The 24,460-nt window shown below is 43.5% G+C and overlaps 1 protein-coding gene across 3 annotated transcripts in view; it reads right to left on the bottom strand.

Annotated features, from left to right (window-relative positions):
• The window catches only part of SH2D4A (SH2 domain containing 4A), a 75,807-nt gene that overhangs the window by 7,948 nt on the left and 43,399 nt on the right, over window positions 1-24,460 (bottom strand). For all 3 annotated transcript variants that reach the window (XM_079909138.1, XM_079909139.1, XM_079909140.1), the window contains 2 exons: window positions 23,342-23,543; window positions 17,872-18,002 (listed from right to left, as the gene is read on the bottom strand). In XM_079909138.1, the coding sequence (XP_079765264.1) occupies window positions 17,872-18,002; window positions 23,342-23,543 (333 nt within the window). The remainder of the gene's footprint in view (window positions 1-17,871; window positions 18,003-23,341; window positions 23,544-24,460) is intronic.

Genomic DNA, 24,460 nt, shown 5'->3' with positions numbered 1-24,460 from the left:
GCATGAAGCGTTCTCATCTCTCCCTGAGCAATCTGAGGCTGAGGGTCCTCCAGGCCCGGTGAGCACTCACTCAGCCTCTCCAAGGGCTCACCTGGCCCGACCTCCACCTGGGCAAGCGCCGTCCACAGCTCTGAGGGGACCACGGCACATTCTGCTTCGTGTCTCCCTGCTCCACCGCGCGAGCAATGAGAGGGCAGGTACCACTCCTTATTTATTTTCACAGCCTCAGCACCTGCCACTCAGGATGCCCAGAAAAGGTCTAACGAATAATTCTGTCTTACTTCTTTCTCTAGGACACTTCTAGCAACCGCTGCCTCAGGTCTGAGAATTGTTACCACGGGGACAAGGGGTGCACTCATGTTTCTCCAAGGCACCGCTAGGTCTAACTCTGCTGATACATGTACATCTGTGTGACCTGCTTCCAGTGTCTGGAAAAGCTGTGTTTGATAACCAGACGAAAGATAACCCAATAACAACAGCACTGAGGGTTCTTTGTGTCTGCCTGGCATTCCTCCAGGTGTGCATTCCCTCATTTAATCCTCACAGTGGCCTGAGGAAGAGGCACTGTCACTGCCCTTCAAGGACAAAGGGGAAGGCCCATGTTGCAGAGTTCCTGACATGCGTAAGGTCTCTCGGGTGGGTCCCGAGTGCTGGCTGGACCAGGTGCCTGACCCCAGGCCAGGATCACACACACCCATCTGGAACACCTGTCCCCGGCGGGCACGTTGGTTCTTCCAGGCAGAGCCCTGCAGACTGCGAGTGTACACGTTATCCCCGGGGAGTCTTAAACTTGGGAGAGAGCTCCTTCCTACTTTACACTCTCTGACCCTTCAGCATGTACAGGAAGCACGTTCAGAGAGGCTCTGGGTCCTGCCCTGGTCCTCTGTGTAGAAGGAGGCGCACCGTAATGCCGACATTCACCCTTGACGTCTCAGGCACCTTAGGGATGATGAAAAACGGTCAGAGCTCTTAAAGTATTATTCATAATGTTTCCTTAATAATTCAAAGGTTAAAATTACATCGTTTGTTCTCACTTCATCACCATGGCTAACACTTACTAACCAGGCCTGAGTATGCGTCACACACAGTTCTAAGTACTTTATGTATTCTACCTTGTTCAGACCAGCCCTGGGAGGCAGGTAACGTCGTTATCTGCATCAGACTGATGAGAGTCAAGTGCAGGAGTCGTGCAACTTGCTGAGGCCACACAGCCGGTTGGTGGGGGACCGGGAGCCGAGCGCAGGCGGCCAGGCCCCAGAGATGCGCTTGTCGCCAGCGCGCGTGCTCGCCTACCCGCACCGGCTCAAGAAGCAGCGTCTAGCCTGCTCTGGCTGTGGCAGCAGAAGTCCAGGACACAAGGCACGTGACAAAGAAAGTCTGACAACAAAAGCGTGGACTTAAAGCTACTTCTCTGAAGAGTAGAATGCCCCTTTCCAGAAACGCATCACAAGTAAACCCCCAAGCAGAGCCACTCCCTTTGGTGGGACCCACCCACTGCCCTCTCTCTTGCCTCCGAGGTCCCTCCAAGACCACAGCGGAAACCGCAAACCCAGAGCCGTGGGCGTCAGTGATGGGAAGTGTGAGGCTCCGAGTGCCAGCAGGCCCTGACCCCGGTGGCCAGCAGCGTCAGGGTGAGGACCCAATTGCATCATTTGAAAAACTCAAGGAAGAGAGGGTTTGGGGTTAATGGACTGTTCTCAGCATTATTGGAATAACATACTAAGCCCTGGGTAATTTATGAGAAAAGCCAGGGTCTCCCAGAAAAAAAGCAATGCGCAGTATTCGCTGCAGAAAAGATAGCTCTTCTCAAATCTGAATAAATACCGTAGCTTTCACCTCTCTATGTTTCATCTTCAGGTATTTCAGAAATCTGAACTAACACTACGCAGGCACATAGGAGAACCACAGAGAATAATTTGGACAAAGTGCTCTGATGCCTCGTTGTAGATGAAGCTTTGATGCTGAACGGAGGTGACTCCCGGGGCTCGTGGCTCAGGCCCTGCTGGTTCCTCCCAAGGTCAGGGCTTCCCCGTGCCCTCCCCTGCAGAGGCTGGAGATAGCCACGCCAGGCATTTACAAGCCAGGCATTTACAACTGGCCTCCCGTTTACATTTCAGGGGGCAGGAAAAAGTGGGCTTCAGGCCAGACTAGTCTTCTGTTTGCATTTCCTGAGACAGGAGATAGACAGGTTCCAGGTTAGACATTTAAAATCAGCCTCCTGTTTGCTCTCCGCAATGGAAGTGACAACAGACACAGTGTAAATAGCCAGACTCTGTCTCCTGTGGATGCCTGAAGATAACAGCTGTGGCAGGAACAGAGAGGGGCTAAAGGAGGGGTAAAGGATCAAGAGGTCACATATGTCCCACCCTTGCGGCAAGGGAGACGCTGCACATGTGCAGAAAGCCTCCTTGGGGGTCAAAAAGGAGGGGGCACTACTCCATAATGGGTGATGCTAAGGCTGTCCCATAGGCCTCTGGGCTGGAATCCATCTTGGAAAAAAGTTGCGCACACACGTGTTAGGGAGGGTCCTAGGGCAGGGCAGGTGCGGAGAAAGAAACCAGATAATTGGCCAGAGGTAAACAGAGACCCAGAAGAACTGCCCTGTATAAGTGACTTCACCGCCTCTTTACTGCACTCCTCATTAGGGAGGACACCCACACCCGTTCTCTCCGGGTGTGCATCTCTGCCTTGTTTCTGTCTTAACTAAACAGTTTCCCTGTGTGCTCTCCCACTTGCTGTGCTGTGTCTCTAATAATAAACTTTGTACCGGTTTTTACAGTTTTTCCTCTGTGAGAAATGCATTTTTCACTGCGGGCAAGAGCCAGGGGTGTGGTGGCTTGGATTCCTGGTTTTCATCCAGGCTCCCCAGGTTCAATTTCTGGGCAGGGAACTAAGATCTCCCTTCACGCCACCACTCCCTGCGGCCTCTGCGAGATCACTGCCACGCACAGGTACCGACGTCCTCCTGCTTCCGACCACAGCCTCTTCCACTCCATGCGGTAGCTGAACCATAGATGTAAGTGAGGCAGGGTGAATACATTTGGGTGACTTTGAAAAGTCACACAGATCAGTAATTTGTGCTTAAGACAGAAGCTTGAAAAATCCCTTTGTGAGAGATGGGTAGAATTTTGATGGCCCCCCAATTAAGAAACCTCCACTCCTCAGCAAAATAGCTGAAGGACAGATTATTGCTTATGGATGCCAGTTTCCAGGTTAATTAAGGTTTTAGCCTGAAAGAAATCTAGGGAGGCTTCTGTGAGACTTTCTCAATGCAACCCATCCAGGTATATACACTCAGCCCTGGAGGACTGTGCTGATGGAGCCTGGATGGCACACTGCAGGTATGATGGAGAAGAACAAACCTGACTCCATATTGGACCTATTCCTTTAGCTCTAACCTTTGAGCTCTGTGGCCTGTGCTTAGTCATGCAGGCTCTGCACCTTTGTAAAAAAGAATGCTGCCTATATCCTGAAATATACAGGGTAGCCCATTCTCAAGGCCTGAACTTTAAAGGTACAATGCTTTCCATTCATATAGAGATAAAAAGTTGCAGAACAGAGAATAACCTTTGTCTTGTTGTGACCTGACCTATGTGAACGTCGTGACCTATGTGGACAGCTGCAAGAACAAAGGATTCTAACATCAAGAAGCACACCACCTCCCCTTTTAGTGTAAAAGAAGCCTGAATTCTAGCTCGGGTAAGATGGTTCTTTGGGACACTAGTCCACCATCTTCTCAGTCTGCTGGCTTTCTGAATAAAGTTACTCTTCTCTGCCCCAACACCTCATCTCTCAATGTATCGGCCTGTCATGCCCTGAGCAGTATGAACTTGGACTCGGTAACACTGGGAAGACAAAGACACAGGACTCCTCCTGGACAATCATCTCTAGGGAACTTAAGTTCCAGCGAATAACTGCCTCCACAGAAATGGACAGGATTTACCCCCAATGGAGGATGAAAATTTGGAGAGTGTAGCAAATATGGAAAGAATCAAAATAGTTGCAGTATGAACTGTGTGGGTAGCCCATGGATGTTAAAAGGATTTGCTTTTTAAGTAGCTTAAAATGTAAAGTTTTAAAAAAATGTAAAGCATTTGGAGGGCACGTTCGATTATATGCCACGACAGCAAAGACATCCACAAGAAATAAATCAGGTGGAAGTATTTCATCAACAGTCTAAGCATTTCCAATTTCGGATAAGGAAGCATAAATTACATTTCAGAGGAATAACGATCAGCTGTTGATGCATAAAGCAAGCATGTGAATTATCTAACAACAACAGAAGTAACTAGAAATCTCCTAAATCAGAAATCTGTTTATACATTTACTTCTATCTTTTTCCCACCTTCCCACTCCTAGTTCCTGCTGGCTCCTAAGCTCCTGACACTGTTGCATATTTAACAGGAGTAGGAAAATGGACGGAATGAAGAAATAGGTCTGTGGGTTTCTGGATGGACCTTCAAACTTCAGTTTTATTTATTCCTTGGCCCTTTTCTCCAAGAAGTGGTACGATTAATTACATATCTACCCACATTGAAGACTCACAGCAGGAAACAGAATGAGTGAAATGACTTTGCTCAGAGGGGTGTTAAGGTTGGCCAGGAAGGCTCCCCAGCACTTATCACCAACTGCACAAACGGTCCAGACCAAAAGGCGCTCTAATAGGGTGGCCACACGCAAGAATGAAATGGATAAAAACAAGGATATATTCGAGGGTCAAGACAGTCCTGAACTCAACACAAGCATGCGAGGAGATAAGCAGTGAGGAACAGAGAAGAAAACAATCCCTCTTAAGGAAACAAAACCAAATAGACTTAACAACACTACTCAGAAAATTATAAATCTAGAAAAGAGAAGACACGCTTCAGTGACCCTAGGACTCACTGCCATCTCACCACATCCTCCCTCCTAACCCCATGCTCAACCCTAACTACTTGTTATGCTGAACTTTCCACACAGCTTTATTCCCTGTTTGTGGGGTGGCTATCCGCTGGTCCTTCCAAATTACTGTTGCCTTCTGGGGTGACCTCCAGGGCTCTAGGCTTTTAAAGGACAGGCCCTAAGTAAATACTTGAGGAAACAGCGTAGGATGGTTTGGGCAGTAATTAAGATCTATTTTGTTGAAGTGCTGCCTCTTCCTCGTATGTGACGCTGCTACTCAAGACAATACTTGGTGGTGGGGTGAGGGTGATGAGGAACAGAAAGGCAGGGAGGACAGGAGGGGTGAACTTCCAATAGGAAGCTGATCGGTTCTGCTTACAACAGAAACACTGCACCAGGCCCTAAGCACTTCACGCATGTCAGCTGACTTACTTAAAAAACAATGCCGTGGTGTAGATACTATACCCATTTACAGAGGAGAAAACACAACTGAAACCCAGTGATCCATCTTGGAGTCTGGTACTAAGCCTGCACCATACTACCTTTCCGAGCTAGGAGCTAAGAAAACTCTGTGCTGCTTTGGGGCATTAAATTTTTTAAAATTAGTTTGAGATATCATTTACATGCAATAAAATTCACCAATTTTAAGTGTGTCATAGATCAATTCTGACAAACACATACATTTGGGTACCTACTGCCACAATCATAATAAGATTGCACTTCTGTTACTCCAAACCCTGTGGCCTTGGAGCATTTGTATGTCAAATAACTGCTTCTTGAAATCCCACCTGGAAGTGAGCAAAACAGTGTCCAGACAAAAGCGTGCTTTTCCCTTATTCTCAGAGGCAAGGATGGGGCAAGACATAGCTGAATGAGGTCTCTTTGACACTCCCATTTCACCACTGACTGTGAGACTGAGTGACCTCGTTCATTTATCAGAGAAGCAAATCTCTGTGGTATTACTGTTCACTGATTTAAACTTCACAGGTTAATAAAAAGCACCACATGGGTGTTCTCACTTGTCCTAGTGCAGATACACTGTGGCTTTGAAGTCAAATAGATCTGGGTGTGAATGCTGCCTCTGCCACCACAGGTGGGGAAAGAACCTACCATCTTAGTTCCTGGGTTCTTCTTCTATGGAGTGGGAATGAAAGTTACCTTCTTCAAGAGTGCAGTGCAATGCTTGGCCCATGTTAGCCCTCGAAATATTACAGCTCCAACAGAATACTCTGACAGTAGAATTAATAAGAGTTCAACAGTGTTACTGGACTCAAGATCAATATATAAAAACATAACTTCTTTACACCACCAACAACCAATGACATACTTTAAAAAATCTCTTTCAAAATAGAAACAAAAAATATAAGTACATACAACTAAAGTCTGGTTTGCTTTCTTTAAAGTGCATGTCATGTATGGGGAATTTATTTAATGATTTAAAAAGAAATATAAGGAGACATTTACCATGTTCACGGGTGGAAAGATATGATAACATAAAGATGGCAATTCCCTCTCCAAATTAATCTACAAATTCAATGCAATTCCATTAAAAATCCCAACGAGAGTTTTAAAACTTGACATTACCAATCAGTGGAGAAAGGAAGGACTATTTAAGGAATGATGTTGGGACAACTGGCCACCCGTATGAAAAAGGATAAATCAAGCCTCTATACCACATATCATATATAAAAATAAATTACAGGGTGGAGTCAAGATGGAGGTGTGGGAAGACGCAGACTTTGCATCTCCCCACAACTAGGGTACCTGCCCCAATGCCCAAGGAGACGAGAGGAACCCCCAAGCGAACCGGTACGATGTGGAGGGACTGAGAGGGCAAGAGAAATGGAGGCTGGACAGGACCGGTGCCCCTGAGGGGTGACTGAGAGGGGGCAGGGGTTCCCACACCTAGGGGGACCCTCAGGGGCTCAGATCGGGGGGATGCGAGCCCAGCGTTTCCCCCGCCCAGTTAGCCGGGGAAGTCTGCCTGGCTCTCAGGCCAGGTCCTACGCCTTCAGAGGTCCCCCCGGGGCTGGGTTGGTGCTGGGGACATAGAAGGGAGGTGGGGAGAGAACAGGAGAGGCAGGGGGGAGGGGCCCTCCAGGACCAGAGGAGTGGGAGAGGATCACAGGGCGTTTGCTCTGCCCACTGGGGCCTGGGGAGCCTGCTAAGCTCCCAAGCCGATCTCCCACCCTCTAAAGCCCACTCCAGACCACGTGGGTCCTGGGGACATAGGAGGGAGGCTGGGGAGATCAGGAGAGGCAGGTGGGAGGGGCCCTTCAGGATGCGAGGAGCAGGAGAGGAGGGTGCTTGCCCCCCCACTCGAGCCCAGGAGGCCTGCTAGGCTCCCAGGTGGGGTCCCCCACCCGCTGGAAGCAGGGGTGGGGGGCATTCCTGGGTCCCTTATGTTCCATTGAGCCTAAGCCCCACCCGCCCCACCCCCCTACCCCCCACCTTTTCCAGCCCTGTGGGTCCTGAGCATAGGACCCGCCCACTGCCCAAACCTCCCCCTTGCTTAGGCACCACCCTCCACAACCAAGGCCTTTTCCACCTTTTTTTTTTCCTCCTCCTCTTTTTCACTATTGTGGTTCTGTTTTACCTTCTGGTTGTTGTTTCATCTATATTTTAATTTTTATATTTTTTCTAACATAGCTGTTAGTTTCCTAGTCTAATTTTATTTTTTACATTGTTTTGTTTTGCCACCCAGTGCGGCTTGCGGGATCTTGGTTCATGAGTTGGGGGTTGGGTTGAAGCTCCTGGGGTGGCAGCTCCGAGTCCGAACCACTGGACTAACAGAGAACCTCAGACCCCAGGGAATATTCATCGGAGTGAGGTCTTTCGGAGATCCTCATCTTAGCACCAAGACCCAACTCTACCAAACAGCCTACAAACTGCAGTGTTGGAAGCCTCAGGTCAAACAACCAGTAAGACAGGAACACAATCCCAGTCATAAAACAAAGGGGAAAAAAATGAGATGCAAAAAAATATGTCACAGATGAAGGAGCAAGGTAAAAACCTACAAGACCAAAAAAATGAAGAGGAAATAGGCAATCTACCTGAAAAAGAATTCAGAGTAATGATAATAAAGGTGATCCAGAATCTTGGAAATAGAATGGAGGCATGGATTGAGAAAATACAAGAAATGTTTAACAAAGATCTAGAAGAACAAAAGAACAAACAAACAGAGATGAGCAATACAATAAGTGAAATGAGAAATACACTAGAAGGAATCAATAACAGAATTACTGAGGCAGAAGAACAAATAAGTGAGCTGGAAGACAAAATGGTGGTAATATCTGCTGAGGAGAAGAATAAAGAAAAAAGAATGAAAAGAATTGAAAACAATCTCAGAGACCTCTGGGACAACACTAAATGCACTACAGGGGTCAAATTACAGGGGTCCCAGAAGAAGAAGAGAAAAAGAAAGGGTCTGAGAAAATATTTGAAGAGATTATAGTTGAAAACTTCCCTAACATGGGAAAGGAAATAGTCACCCAAGTCCAGGAAGCACAGAGAGTCCCATATAGGATAAACCCTAGATGACACACACCAAGACACATATTAATCAAACTAACAAAAATTAAATTCAAAGAAAAAATATTAAAAGCAGCAAGGGAAAAACAAAAAATAACATTTAAAGGAATCCCTATAAGGTTATCAGCTGATATTTCAGTAGAAACTCTGCAGGCCGGAAGGCAGTGGCAGGATATACCTAAAATGATGAAAGAGAAAAACCTACAACCAAGATTACTCTACCTGGCAAGGATCTCATTCAGATTTGATGGAGAAATCAAAAGCTTTTCAGACAAGCAAAAGCTAAGACAATTCAGCACCACCAAACTAACAACAAATACTAAAGAAACTTCTCTAGGTGGGAAACACAAGAGAAGAAAAAGACCCACAAACCCAAAACAATTAAGAAAATGGTAATAGGAACATACATATTGATAATAACCTTGAATGTAAATGGACTAAATGCCCCAACCGAAAGACACAGACTGGCTGAATGGATACAAAAACAAGCCCATATATATGCTGTCTACAAGAGACCCACTTCAGACCTAGGGACACATACAGACTGAAAGTGAAGGGATGGAAAAAGATAATCCATGCAAATGAAAATCAAAAGAAAGCTGAAGTAGCAATACTCGTTATCAGATAAAATAGACTTGAAAATAAAGACTGTTACAAGGCATAGGAAGGACACTACATAATGATCAAGGGATTAATCCAAGAAGAAGATATAACAACTAAATGTTTATGTACCCAACTTAGGAGCACTTCAATACATAAGGCAAATGCTAACAACCATGAAAGGGGAAATCAACAGTAACACACTAATAGTAGGGGACTTTATCACCTCACTTACACCAATGGAAAAATCATCCAAACAGAAAATAAATAAGGAAACAGAAGCTTTAAATGACACAATAGACCAGATAGATTTAATTGATATTTATAGAACATTCCACCCAAAAGTGGCAGAATATACTTTCTTCTCAAGTGCACACAGACCATTCTCCAGGAAAGATCACATCCTGGGTCACAAATCAAGCCTCAGTAAATTTAAGAAAATTGAAATCGTATCAAGCATCTTTTCTGACCACAGTGCCTATGAGATTGGAAATCAATTACAGGGAAAAAACGGTAAAAACCACAAATACATGGAGGCTAAACACTGCGCTACTAAATAACCAAGAGATCACTGAAGAAATCGAACAAATAAAAAAATACATAGGGCTTCCCTGGTGGCACACTGGTTGAGAGTCTGCCTGCTAATGCAGGGGACACAGGTTCAAGCCCTGGTCTGGGAAGATCCCACATGCCGTGGAGCACCTAGGCCTGTGAGCCACAACTACTGAGCCTGCACGTCTGGAGCCTGTGCTCCATAACAAGACAGGCCGTGACAGTGAGAGGCCCGAGCACCACAATGAAGAGTGGCCCCCGCTTGCCGCAACTAGAGAAAGCCCTCACACAGAAACGAAGACACAATGCAGCCAAAATAAATTAATTAATTAATAATTTTTTAAAAAGAGTAGCTATTATCATCACTGAAGGGAAGTAAAAACTTAAAAAAAAATACATAGAAACAAATGACAACAAAAACACAATGACCCAAAACCTATGGGATGCAGCAAAAACAGTTCTAAGAGAGAAGTTATATCAATTCAATCTCACTTCAAGAAACAAGAAAAATCTCAAATAAACAATCTAACCCTACACCTAAAGCAAGTACAGAAAGAAGAACAAAGAAAACCCAAAGTCGGTAGAAGGAAAGAAATCATAAAGATCAGAGCAGAAATAAATGAAATAGAAATGAAGAAAACAATAGCAAAGATCAATAAAACTAAAAGCTGGTTCTTTGAGAAGATAAACAAGATTGATAAACCCTTAGCCTGACTCATCAAGAAAAAAAGGGAGAGGACTGAAATCAATTAAATTAGAAATGAAAAGGGAGAAATCACAACTGACACCACAGAAATAAAAAGGATTATAAGAGACTACTACAAACAACTATATGCCAATAAAATGGACAAACATGAAGAAATGGACAAATTCTTGGAAAGGTACAATTTTCCAAGATGGAACAAGGAAGAATTAGAAAATATAAACAGACCTATTCCAAGTAATGAAATTGAAGCTGTAATTAAAAATCTTCCAACAAACAAAATTCCAGGACCAGGTGGCTTCACAGGCAAATTCTATCAAACACTTAGAGAAGAGCTAACACTGATCCTTCTGAAACTCTTCCAAAAATTTCCAGAGGGAGAAACACTCCCAAATCCATTCTATGAAGCCATCATCACCCTGATACCAAAACCAGAAAAAGACATCACAAAAAAAGAAAATTATAGACCAATATCACTGATGAACATAGAAGCAAAAATCCTGAACAAAATAGTAGCAAACAGAATCCAACAACATATTAAAAGGATCATACACCATGATCAAGTGGGATTTATCCCAGGGATGCAAGGATTCTGCAATATATGCAAATCAATCAATGTGATCCACCATATCAACAAGTTAAGGAATAAAAACCATATGATCATTTCAATAGATACAGAAAAAGCTTTTGACAAAATTCAACAACCATTTATGATAAGAACTCTACAGCAAATGGGCATAGAGGGAACCTATTTCAACATAATAAAAGCCATATATGACAAACCCACAGCAAACATCATACTCAATAGTGAAAAACTGAAAGCATTTCCACTAAGATCAGGAACAAGAGAAGGATGTTCACTCTCGCCATTCTTATTCAACATAGTTTTGGAAGTCCTAGCCATGGCAATCAGAGAAGAAAAAGAAATAAAAGGAATCCAAATTAGAAAAGAAGTAAAACTCTCATCATTTGCCGATGACATGATACTATACATAGAAAGTACTAAAGATGCAACCAGAAAACTACTAGAACGAATCAATGAATTTGGTAAGGTTTCAGGATACAAAATTAATGCACAGAAATCTCTGGTATTCCTATACACTAACAACAAAAAATCAGAAAGAGAAATTATGGAAACAATCCCATTTACCACAATAACAAAGAGAAGAAAATACCTAGAAGTAAACCTAACTAAGGAGGCAAAAGACTGTACTCAGAAAACTATAAAACACTGATGAAAGAAATCAAAGATGACATAAACAGATGGAGAAATACACCATGTTCTTGGATTGGAACAATCGATATTGTGAAAATTATTATACTACCCAAAGCAATCCCTATCAAACTACCAATGGCATTCTTCATACAATTAGAACAAAAAATTTTACAATTCGTAGGGAAACACAAAAGACCCCACATAGCCAAAGCAACCTTGAGAAAGAAAAATGGAGCTGGAGGAATCAGGCTCCCTGACTTCAAACTATACTACAAAGCTACAGTAATCAAGACAGTATGGTACTGGCACAAAAACAGAAATATAGATCAATGGTATAGGATAGAAAGCCCAGAGATAAACCCATGCACATATGGGCACCTAATTTATGACAAAGGAGGCAAGAATATACAATGGAGAAAATACAGTCTCTTCAATAAGTGGTGTCGGGAATACTGGACAGCTACATGTAAAAGAATGAAATTAGAACACTCCCTAACACCATACACAAAAATAAACTCTAAATGGATTAAAGACTTAAATGTAAGGCCAGACACTGTCAAACTCTTAGAGGAAAACATAGGAAAAACACTCTTTGACATAAACTACAGCAAGATCTTTTTTGACCCACCTCCTAGAGAAATGGAAATAAAAACAAAATTCAACAAATAGGACCTAATGAAACTTAAAAGCTTTTGCACAGCAAAGGAAACCATAATCAAGATGAAAAGACAACCCTCAGAATGGGAGAAAAATTTGCAAATTAAACAATGGACAAAGGATTAATCTCCAGAATATATAAACAGCTCATGGAGCTCAATATCAAAAAAACAATTCAATTAAAAAATGAGCAGAAGACCTAAACAGACATTTCACCAAAGAAGACATACAGATGGCCAAGAGGCACATGAAAAGACACTCAACATCACTAATTATTAGAGAAATGCAAATCAAAAGTACAAAGAGGTATCACCTCACACCGGTCAGAATGGCCATCATCAAAAAATCTACAAACAGGGCTTTCCTGGTGGGGCAGTGGTTGAGAGTCCGCCTGCTGATGCAGGGGACACGGGTTTGTGCCCCGGTCCGGGAGGATCCCACATGCCGTGGAGCGGCTGGGCCCGTGAGCCATGGCCGCTGAGCCTGCGCGTCCGGAGCCTGTGCTCCGCAACGGGAGGGGCCACAACAGTGACAGGCTCGCGTACAGCAAAAAAAAAAAAAAAAAGAAGTTAAAAAATCTACAAACAATAAATGCTAGAGAGGGTGTGGAGAAAAGGGAACCCTCTTGCATTGTTGGTGGGAAGGTAAATTGATACAGCCACTATGGAGAACAGTATGGAGGTTCCTTAAAAAACTAAAAATAGAACTACCATATGACCCAGCAATCCCACTACTGGACATATACCCTGAGAAAACCATCATTCAAAAAGAGACATGCACCACAATGTTCATTGCAGCACTATTTACAATAGCCAGAACATGGAAGCAACCTAAATGTCCATCGACAGATGAATGGATAAAGAAGATGTAGCCCATATATACAATGGAATAGTACTCAGCCATAAAAAGAAACGAAATCGAGTTATTTGTAGTGAGGTGGATGGACCTAGAGTCTGTCCTACAGAGTGAAGTAAGTCAGAAAGAGAAAAACAAATACCGTATGCTAACACATATATATGGACCCTAAAAAAAAAAAATGGTTCTGAAGAACCTAGGGGCAGGACAGGAATAAAGACTCAGATGTAGAGAATGCACTTGAGGACATAGGGAGGGGGAAGGGTAAGCTGTGACAAAGTGAGAGAGTGGCATGGACATATATACACTACCAAACGTAAAATAGATAGCTAGTGGGAGGCAGCAGCATAGCACCGGGAGATCAGCTCGTGCTTTGTGACCACATAGAGGGGTGGGATAGGGAGGGTGGGTGGGAGACACAAGAGGGAGGGGATATGGGTATATATGTATAAGTATAGCTGATTCACTTTGTTATACAGCAGCAACTAACAACAACGTAAAGCAATTATACTCCAATAAAGATGTTAAAAAAATAGTACATTAAAAAAAATCATGGTGAATAATATTTGACTTTTTTAACCAATAAAGAAGTCAATATAAGGCTTTTCATGGAAATTAATGTAAGAATTGGAAAAATAAATTCTTTATAAACTAATAAAAAAAGGCTAACTGGACAACAAATCAATGCTAATTAAATTAAGGTGGTTCCACCGCAGGCTGTTAGATTAACAAAGAAGTCTGGCAATACCACGTATGTCAAGTATATAGGAAGAAAAACTCTCAAGTATAGCTGGTGGGAGTATAACTTTGTATAATCACTTTGGAAGGCATTTGGCAATATTTAATATAATTAAAGATGCACATACCCTACCTCCCAGCATTTCCACTTCTAGATGTATACCCTGAAGAAATTATCATGAATGTCTACAATGAGACATGTTCAGGGTGTATACCACATCATTTTCTGCAATAGCAATAAAATGTACCAAATGTAGGAGAAGGGGTGAATGAATAATGATATGTGTGTGTAATAAAATATATATCATCGTTAAACACAAATAAAGCATTATGTGTTTTATAGTGTGTGTATTATAAATATTTAAATAACATATATCATATAACACTGCACTACAGGTAAAATGAATGAGCCAGTCTCATTTATAAACAAAGAAAAACCCAGATAACATAATGTTGAGAGAAAACACACGTTGCAGAAGAATGTCTATAACATGATACCCATGTAAATGTTAAACACAATATTCTGTTTTATAGAAACATATATATACCTATGTTTTATATTTTTAAAATATATTTTATAGAAATACACAGGTATGCATATATATAATAAGAGTATAAAAATATGGATGGAAAGGACAGCTTCAGAAGAGTGGTTCACCCATTGGGAAGGAGAGAATGAAATAGAATCAAAAAGGGAATAAAAAAGAAGCCTTAATTCTCTCTGTCAGGATTTATTTCTTAATAAAAGCAGATGTGAAGTAAATATGGTTTTTAACATTCACTGTATCTGGAGAGTAGCTATAACATGTTTCATCACTGGCACTAGATATATTTCCCTCTGTACTGTTCTTGTTTAAAATATTTCATAATTAGAAAAATCATGTTTAGGGACCTCCCTGGTGGTCCAGTGGTTAAGAATCTGCCTGCCAATGCAGGGGACATGCGTTTGATCCCTGGTCTGGGAAGACCCCACATGCCACAGGGCAACTAAGCCCATGTGCCACAACTACTGAGTCTGCACTCTAGAGCCGTGAGCAGCAACTACTGAGCCCATGAGCCACAACTACTGAAGCCTGCATGCCTAGAGCCCGTGCTCCACAACAAGACAAGCTGCTGCAATGAGAAGCCCATGCACCACAACAGAGTAGCCCCCGCAACTAGAGAAAACTCACGTGCAGCAAGGAAGACACAGTACAGCCAAAAAAAAAAAAAAAAAAAAAAAAAAAAAAAAAAAAGAAAGAAAGAAAGAAAAGAAAAATCATGTTTAAACGAGGAGAGAAAATCCTCCATAATGTGGGTGGGCCTCATCTAATCAGTTAAAAGCCTTCACAGGACAAAGACTGACCTTCCCTGAGCAAGAAAGAATCTGCCAGGGGGTGGACAGCCTCTGGATCTGAGCCACCAATCTGGCCATTCTCCCTCTGGCTGGCCTGCCCAGCAGGTTTCGGACCCACCAAGCCTGGGACAGAGATGGGGGGGTCTCTGCTCCTCTCTGCCACTGCGCTGAGTGGTGGCTGGCACTCCCTCAGGTTCTGTGCCTGGTCTTCCTCTCTTACCATCTTCCCAACTCACCCCTGGAAAGTCTCATCCCCTCCATGCTTTTAATCGTGGGCTAACGATCCAATCTATTATCTCGAGGGTTGACCCATTAATCTGATTGCCAAATGGATACTTTCACACAACGGCCCCCCAAAACATTCAAACTCATCATATCCCAAACGAGTGCACTGTCTCCCTCCCCTAAGTCCCTGCATCCTCCTGGGTTCCTGTCTCACCAACAGCGTGCAGCTTCCACCCACCCCACAAGCCAAAGGCCCAGCAGCCCTCACTTCCCTGGTCTCCTCCTACCCAGCCCCATCCTTACCCAAAGCTAATTAAGAGAAAGGGGTGAAATAGAAACTTCTGTGGGGTGGAAGATTAGGTGGCCAAAACAGTAATTTAGGAAGGGTGATTAACAGAGTGCATGACAATGAATGGAATATGGCAAACCAATAAAGAAGAGCTTCCATGCCGCTATTTCAAAACAGGCTTCCTGATAAATAAACAATTATATTTCCAAAAGATAAGTTGTGATCCATCTTCTCTTTGTGATAGAAATGTGAAATTTTGTCTTCTTAAAACCGAAGATAATGATTTACATTGACTACCTGGCTGTGTATTTATTTATTATTACCTTATTTTATTGTATCATATTATTTGCTTTGTTTATAACTATGATGTTTGTATAAATAAAAATAATTCAATAACAATTAATAAATTATATGTAAAACTCAAGAGTCTTATTTTTCAACCAAAGCTTCAACTAGATTTTTAGTCTGACTGTGTCTTCCTAGCTTGTAGCAACTGTTTCAAACAGATCTGCCCATTGAAGTATCAGAATTTTTAATAACACCAACACTTTGAATTTCTCACTCCCTGCTGTTAAAAAAGCTACCACCCTTTCAATCAGGGATGACAGCATCTTCTGCCCAGTGACACAGAAGCTACAAAGTGGCTGATTTCCTCACTGCTTATCTTAAAAAGGAAAAAAAAAACAGGCAATGTGGGGCAGCGGAGTTGACCATGACAGACGGGTCACTGACCATGTTCTTTCTATTCATCTTCTGATGCTGTCGTCACTCTTTCCCCCAGTGTCTTCAGAGCAGAATGGAAAGGAAGGACCTGGTCCCGGGAGGGCTGGGCTGGGGGGCTCCTCTGGGGATGGACAATTACAAAACCTAAATCGCCAAAGAACATGCACTTTCCAGGAAAACTAGGCTGCTGTGCTGTACCTGTAAAGGCAGCTCTTTGGCAATGAGCCTACCGCAGATAACGTGGTTCTTTTTAGAGGAGTTTGCCATGCTGTGTGTTTGGGAGCTTGTTTTTGTGGTTTTATTTATGTGTGAGACGATCCTACTGAAAAGAGAGTAAGTAGCATTAAACATAACTCAAACCGAGATACCCGTTAGGACAAGTGTGTTCCATGAGAGGATGTGATCTCTGTCTTAAAGCTGTCGTTGGGACTTCCCTGACAGTCCAGTGGTTAACCCTCCGTGCTTCCACTGCAGGGGGCACGGGTTCAATCCCTGGTTGGGGAACTAAGATCCGGCGTGCCGCACCGTGCGACCAAAAAAAAAAAAAGCTTTTGTTGTCCACGGGACCAGTGAGTCCAACCCAACCACAGACCTCATGGAAGCCAATCGAGGCAGGAAGCCACCTCCTTCTCTTGAAGTTCAAGAAACGGAGAGGTCGGTGAGGCAGGCGCTGGGTAAACAGAGTCTTGGATGAGCCTAGCTTCAAGGGTCGAATGAAGACGTGCTTTACGAGCTGACCTCTGCTCAGTCCCCAACAGACCCACTTCGCAGCCTTAATCGCATGGGTCAACTTTTAAGTTCAAGATCACAAAGTCCCACCCCTTCCCTTAACAGATGAGGAAAGTGAGGCTCAGATAAACGGAATCACTGAGGAGAACGATGATCTGCTCAAGGTCACTCAGCCCGAGACCTTCCGGCCACCCACAGAGGCCACACCAGCCCCTCCCTGGGTGGGGGACGGATGACAGCGCCGCCATCTGGGGCCGTCCCAAGGGGCCTGCCTTCCCTCCGCCCTGAAGATAACTACTGGCCCCACACAAAAGGAGATCTTTGTTTTTTATTTTTCCATACTCCTAACAGAGAAGGATTTTTAGTTTTTATTTCAGAGGAAAAGGCTTTAGACAGTTGTGTTTCATTAAATCAATATTTGGTTTCTCTTGGTTATTTTAAACATCATCTTCCTCCACACCAGAATATGAAAAAATCATGTAATAGCAATAACCAGGAGAAAATAATTTTATATTTAGTGAAGATAAGGGATGGGGGTTTCTGCTGTGATATCACTGCATTTTTCTTTTTTCTTTTAACATCTTTATTGGAGTATAATTGCTTTACAATGTGGTGGTGCCCGTCCGGGGTGATGAATCACCCCCGTGCTGGGAGCCACCGTGGCGTGGGCCTCTGGTTGTGAGACAGCAGCTCCCTGAGAAAGCCGGGAAAAGCTGCTCTGTGAGAACAAGGTCAGAGCCTCTTCGGGGGCAGCTCAGGTGAAAGGCAGCCCTGACCCTGCGTGCCTGGAGGCCGAGCCGGCTCACCCACTACCAGGGGCGGGGCCGTGCACTCACCGTGGAACCATGGGGCGATGCTGTCCGAGGTGCCCAGGTAGCCGGCCCGCAGCGGGAGCTGCTCCTCCCGGAACCAGCGCACGATGTCCGCATGGGCCGAGTGGGACGCCGGCCTTGCCGCTGCCTGGTTTCTGACATTCATGAAGGGTTTCAAGTTAGATTCAACTTATTGGAAAATAATGCTTTCAAAAATCACACACACACGCAGAGAGTATAACACGTCTGAAGATCTGGCCTCGCAGCTGAGCTCACGGGGTGTGACCCTGTGCACGGCTGTCACACGGTTCCTTCAGGGCAGGGAATATAAGGGAGCAGATCTGTCACCTGCCCTTCCAGTCCTGCAGGCTAGCCATGAGCTGCTGCTGTACCGACACACAGATTTTAATTCATTTTTAATATGAATGAGAAGCTCCATTAATTAAAATTTGACAAAATGAGCATTAAAAACTGAAATACACCCCCAGCCATATTTTCCTGGAGAGCATGTACTTGCAAAAGGAGGAAACCAGATGCAATAGAATAAACTTTCTCCCTAACACTTTCATCATTCACTTTCCTCATCTTTCTGTTGCCACTAACCTCTCTGACTTGCTTCCTTCTCTCCCATACTTTGAAGAGTTCTGCTAAAAGGCAGTCTCAGAAATAAAAAGTAAAAGCAAGAGGAGTGTTTGAAGATAGGTTAAGAGAAAGATACAGGCAGCAGAATGGATTTGAAATAAATTCAGTAGCAGAACTTAAGTCAATTTCCACTATAAAAACTAATACTGCAGTGTAACAAATGTATTCCCAAGTTCCAGGCCCACAAATTCTGAGCGGAATTCAATGTAAAAACAACAAGTTTGGATGAGCTACCGGAATATCCTGCCATGTAAATTACGTTCTTTATGCTTTTTTATGGTAACACATGCTACCAGGAGTTACATGTGACATACATGTCAGATATATACACGTGATGTATATGCATGCGCATACATACATAGCATTTTGGAGAAAACAGCTTATAATACTTGACTTTCCAAGGGAGCAGACACTGCACACACATGAGATTACATGTTAAGTTCTCCTCCTGGCCTTCAGATTAGGTTCTTTTCTTCGGGAAATCTTTGGAGGTAAAGCAGAAACTCCAAGGACAGCCTGTGTCTGTCTTTCCCTGGGCTGGCTCCTAGCTGACCTTGGTCATCACTGTTTGAAGTCCCAGCCCTGAAACCATCTGGTCTGGCCACCTCACAAAAAGCACTTCATGCAAGTGGCTTAAGTTGGAAAAAAATGAGCTACTGGAGCTTAAAACATCGTCTTAAAACCCTCATTAAAAGGCACCTTCAGGGCTTCCCTGGTGGCGCAGTGGTTGAGAGTCCGCCTGCCGATGCAGGGGATACGGGTTCGTGCCCTGGTCCAGGAAGATCCCACATGCCGTGGAGCGGCTGGGCCCATGAGCCATGGCCACTGAGCCTGCGCGTCCAGAGTCCATGCTCCGCAATGGGAGAGGCCACAACAGTAGGCCCGCGTACCGCAAAAAAAAAAAAAAAGGCACCTTCATTGCTGTGAGTCACATAAGCTGTGCTCTCAAAATACTGTGGGTGCGGGTGTATGACAAGCTGTATTCCACCCTTGGGGGAGCCTGGAGAGGCACATAGCCTGCAGGGACCTGAGGCCCGACACAGTGACAGGCTCGGGTGTGGGAGGCACCTGCGCAGGAGTTCACACTCCGTGCCCCAGGCACAACGTTGAGGGGCCTCTCTTGTTGTCATAAGGAAAAAATCGTTCCCCAAACTGTCACTCTGTAGAACATGGTCAGTTAGTGCTGGTCCCCAAGGCCCCAGATGGAACCTTTCAACTGAGTAAGTATAAATAATCATAGAAGAGGAAATGGTCCACCTCCTGCTTCCTCTGAGGACAGAATCCACATTAGGAAAAAGCCCTGAAGATAACTACTGGCCCCACACAAAAGGAGACCTTTGTTTTTTATTTTTCCATACTCCTAACAGAGAAGGATTTTTAGTTTTTATTTCAGAGGAAAAGGCTTTAGACAGTTGTGTTTCATTAAATCAATATTTGATTTCTCTTGGTTATTTTAAATATCATCTTCCTCCACACCAGAATATGAAAAAATCATGTAATAGCAATAACCAGGAGAAAATAATTTTATATTTAGTGAAGATAAGGGATGGGGGTTTCTGCTGTGATATCACTGCATTTTTCTTTTTTCTTTTAACATCTTTATTGGAGTATAATTGCTTTACAATGTTGTTTTAGTTTCCGCTGTATAACAAAGTATATCAGCTATATGTATACATGTATCCCCATATCCCCTCCCTCCTGAGTCTCCCTCCCACCCTCCCTATCCCACCCCTCTAGGTGGTCACAAAGCACTGAGCTGATCTCCCTGTGCTATGCAGCTGCTTCCCACTAGCTATCTATTTTACATTTGGTAGTGTATATATGTCCATGCCACTCTCGCACTTCGTCCCAGCTTACCCTTCCCCCTCCCCGTGTCCTTAAGTCCACTCTCTATGTCTGCATCTTTATTCCTGTCCTGCCCATACGTTCTTCAGAAGCTTTTTTTTTTTAGATTCTATATATGTGTGTTAGCATACAGTATTTGTTTTTCTCTTTCTTACTAACTTCACTCTGTATGACAGATTCTAGGTCCATCCACCTCACTACAAATAACTCAAATTTGTTTCTTTCTATGGCTGAGTAATATTCCATTGTATATATGTGCCACATCTTCTTTAGCCATTCATCTGTCGATGGACATTTAGGTTGCTTCCATGTCCTGGCTATTGTAAATAGTGCTGCAATGAACATTTTGGTACATGTCTCTTTTTGAATGATGGCTTTCTCAGGGTATATGTCCAGTAGTGGGATTGCTGGGTCGTATGGTAGTTTTACTTTTTGTTTTTTAAAAAATCTCCATATGGTTTTCCATAGTGGCTGTATCAATTTACATTCCCACCAACAGTGCAAGAGGGTTCCCTTTTCTCCACACCCTCTCTAGCATTTACTGTTTGTAGATTTTTTTTTTTTTTTCCGGTACGCGGGACTCTCACTGTTGTGGCCTCTCCCGTTGCGGAGCACAGGCTCCGGACGCGCAGGCTCAGCAGCCATGGCTCACGGGCCCAGCCGCTCCGCGGCATGTGGGATCTTCCCGGACCAGGGCACGAACCCCTGTCCCCTGCATCGGCAGGCGGACTCTCAACCACTGCGCCACCAGGGAAGCCCATTTGTAGATTTTTTGATGATGGCCATTCTGACCAGTGTAAGGTGATACCTCTTTGCAGTTTTGATTTGCATTTCTCTAATGATTAGTGATATTGAGCATCCTTTCATGTGTTTGTTGGCAATCCATATATCTTCTTTGGAGAAATGTCTATTTAGGTCTTCTGCCCATTTTTGGATTGGGTTTTTTGATATTGAGCTGCATGAGCCTCTTGTATATTTTGGAGATTAATCCTCTGTCAGTTGCTTCGTTTGCAAATATTTTCTCCCATTCTGAGGGTTGTGTTTTCGTCTTGTTTATGGTTTCGTTTGTTGTGCAAAAGCTTTTAAGTTTCATTAGGTCCCATTTGTTTATTTTTGTTTTTATTTCCATTACTCTAGGAGGTGGGTCAAAAAGGCTCTTGCTGTGATTTATATCATAGAGTGTTCTGCCTATGTTTTCCTCTGAGAGTTTTATAGTGTCTGGCCTTACATTTAGGTCTTTAATCCATTTAGAGTTTATTTCTGTGTATGGTGTTAGGGAGTGTTCTAATTTCATTCTAATTTCAACTGTAGCTGTCCAGTTTTCCCAGGACCACTTATTGAAAAGGCTATCTTTTCTCCATTGTATATTCTTGCTTCCTTTATCAAAGATAAGGTGACCATATGTGCGTGGGTTTATCTCTGGTCTTTCTAACCTGTTCCATTGATCTATATTTCTGTTTTTGTGCCAGTACCATACTGTCTTGATTAATGTAGCTTTGTAGTATAGTCTGAAGTCAGGAAGCCTGATTCCTCCAGCTCCATTTTCCTTTCTCAAGATTGCTTTAGCTATTTGAGGTCTTTTGTGTTTCTATACAAATTGTGCAATTTTTTGTTCTAGTTCTGTGAAAAATGCCATTGATAGTTTGATAGAGATTGCCTTGAATCTGTAGATTTCTTTGAGTAGTATAGTCATTTTCACAATGTTGATTCTTCCAAATCAAGAACATGGTATATCTCTCCATCTGTTTGTATCATCTTTAATTTCCTTCATCAGTGTCTTATAGTTTTCTGCATTCAGGTCTTTTGTCTCCTTAGGTAGGTTTATTCCTAGGTATTTTATGCTTTTTGTTGCAACGGTAAATGGGAGCGTTTCCTTAATTTCTCTTTCAGATGTTTCATCATTAGTGCATAGGAATGAAAGAGAGTTCTGTGCATTAATTTTGTATCCTGCTACTTTACCAAATTCATTGATTAGCTCTAGTAGTTTTCTGGTAGCATCTTTAGGATTCTCTATGTATAATATCACGTCATCTGCAAACAGTGACAGTTTTACTTCTTCTTTTCCAATTTGGGTCCCTTTTATTTCTTTTTCTTCTCTGATTGCTGTGGCTAAAGCTTCCAAAACTATGTTGAATAATAGTGGTGAGAGTTGGCAACTTTGTCTTGTTCCTGATCTTAGTGGAAATGGTTTCAGTTTTTCACCACTGAGAATGATGTTGGCTGTGGGTTTGCACTGTAGTTTTATTCAGGGATTTTCCAAAACAAATTGTTCTGCCTAATTCCCCCCACAGCCTAGGAGGCAAAGGGACCACCATGGCCAAATAAAGTCTTCATTTAAAAAAGAAACATTTCCAGCTGCTGCATAGCACAGGGAGATCAGCTCAATGCTTTGTGATGACCTAGAGGGGTGGGGTAGGGAGGGTGGGAGGGAGGCTCAAGAGGGAGGGGATATAGGGATGTATTTATACATATAGCTGATTCACTTTGTTGTACAGCAGAAACTAACACAACATTGTAAAGCAATTGTACTCCAATAAAGATATTAAAAAAAAAAAAAGAAAAGAAACATTTCCAAATTCTCAATCTATGAGCTTGGCTGTATATCCCAGAATGAGAATTATCATCAAATCTTTAATCCTGAGCAGAGGAAGTGTAGCTCTGCTCATGATGTGAAGCCCGGCAAGCCTGGGTTCCTACTGTGATGACCCCCCAGTTTTCCCCCCTCCCCTCACTGGCTGTCACCAGGTGGGGGTGAGCTGGGCTGGTGGCACAGGACCTCGCTGAGCATCTTCACAAAATTCCTGGCTGTGTTAATGGTACCCACAGCGGGGATTTTACAGATGAGGGGAGATGAAGGGCTGCCCAGGTGTCTCAGAATCACAGACTCAGAGGTGGAGCCGGATTGAATGGCACCAGTAGGCTCTCTCCCCGCAGCGGCCATGCAATTCATCTATTTTAATCAGCCATTTCACCGCTTATGCTTAAAGCCACCTGCATGGCTTCTTACCTGAGAGGTCTGCAGGGGTGTCCCAAAGGGCTCAGGAACTGAGGCTTGGGTGGAAGGGGGGGCCTCCGAGGCTTCTGGGGGCCACCGAGGGGGCTCTGTGGCCCCTCGCCGCCTCTCCCCCTCTGGGACAGCCTCTTGTAGTCCTCCCGCGCCTGTTTTGCCAGGGAGCGCCTCCTCTCATCAGCTGCCTTGGATTTTCGCACTAGAAAAACAGTGGGGTTTGAGAAAGGCCCTCATGAGCCACGGAGATGTTTAGAAGAATCAGCACCTCAGACGGTGAACAGAACGGACTCTGGTAACAATGAACAGGCACCAGCAATGCCTAGCATTAAAGACCCTAGCGCAGGATGTAAGAATAAGCTTTACTGAGTGTATCTGTACTTCAGACATTATTGATCAGAATCTGTTATGTTTGATTTCACAGAAATGCCTGAAGTCTTCCATTACACTAAGATTTCACTGCATATAAGTGATTGGATCTGATAAACATTTTCACTTCACAAAAATTGTCATTTTAATGGTGTTGATTGTGATGGAATTCCCAACATTCTGCAAACACAGCCGCCCCTGTTCTCCTCCTGTTGCTTCAAGGGATGACCATGCAGTTAGGGTGTCTTTGTCCAAGTCAGATGGAAGCTCTAATCCTGTTTCAAACCCAAATCCTCCCAGCATCCATCACACATGCTCTGCTCTGCCTTCATCTGCACTGGCCTCTCCCTAGGAGGACGATCTCTGGGAAGTGCTAACTCAGAATGGGGCAGGGTTGAGCCATAGGTGTGGAAGGGATGCTGACACATCCAGCCTGTCACACCTGTGTTCTTCTGATTACAAAGTTAAGATGTGTTCACTGTTGAAAACTGAGAAAAATACAGAAAAACGAGAAGAATTCCAATAAATAACCTTGAATCCTGCCTCTCCAAGAAAACTAATGTTAATATGTTAACCTGCCACTTCTTTTCCCTCATATACTTAGACATTTTTAAGTAGGGATATTTTTCATACTATTTTATAATGATTTTTCTTCTCCAAGCTAAAAAGATATAATCACATTCCAAGGACTTTAAACACTCTTCCAAAACATTTTTTCATAGCTAAATACCATTTCATCATATACATACA

This window comes from Stenella coeruleoalba (genome assembly GCF_951394435.1).
Source record: "Stenella coeruleoalba genome assembly, chromosome: 21".
Lineage (NCBI taxonomy): Eukaryota > Metazoa > Chordata > Mammalia > Artiodactyla > Delphinidae > Stenella > Stenella coeruleoalba.
Note: the sequence above shows the minus strand (reverse complement) of the source record. Positions and strands in the feature narration are given on the sequence as shown.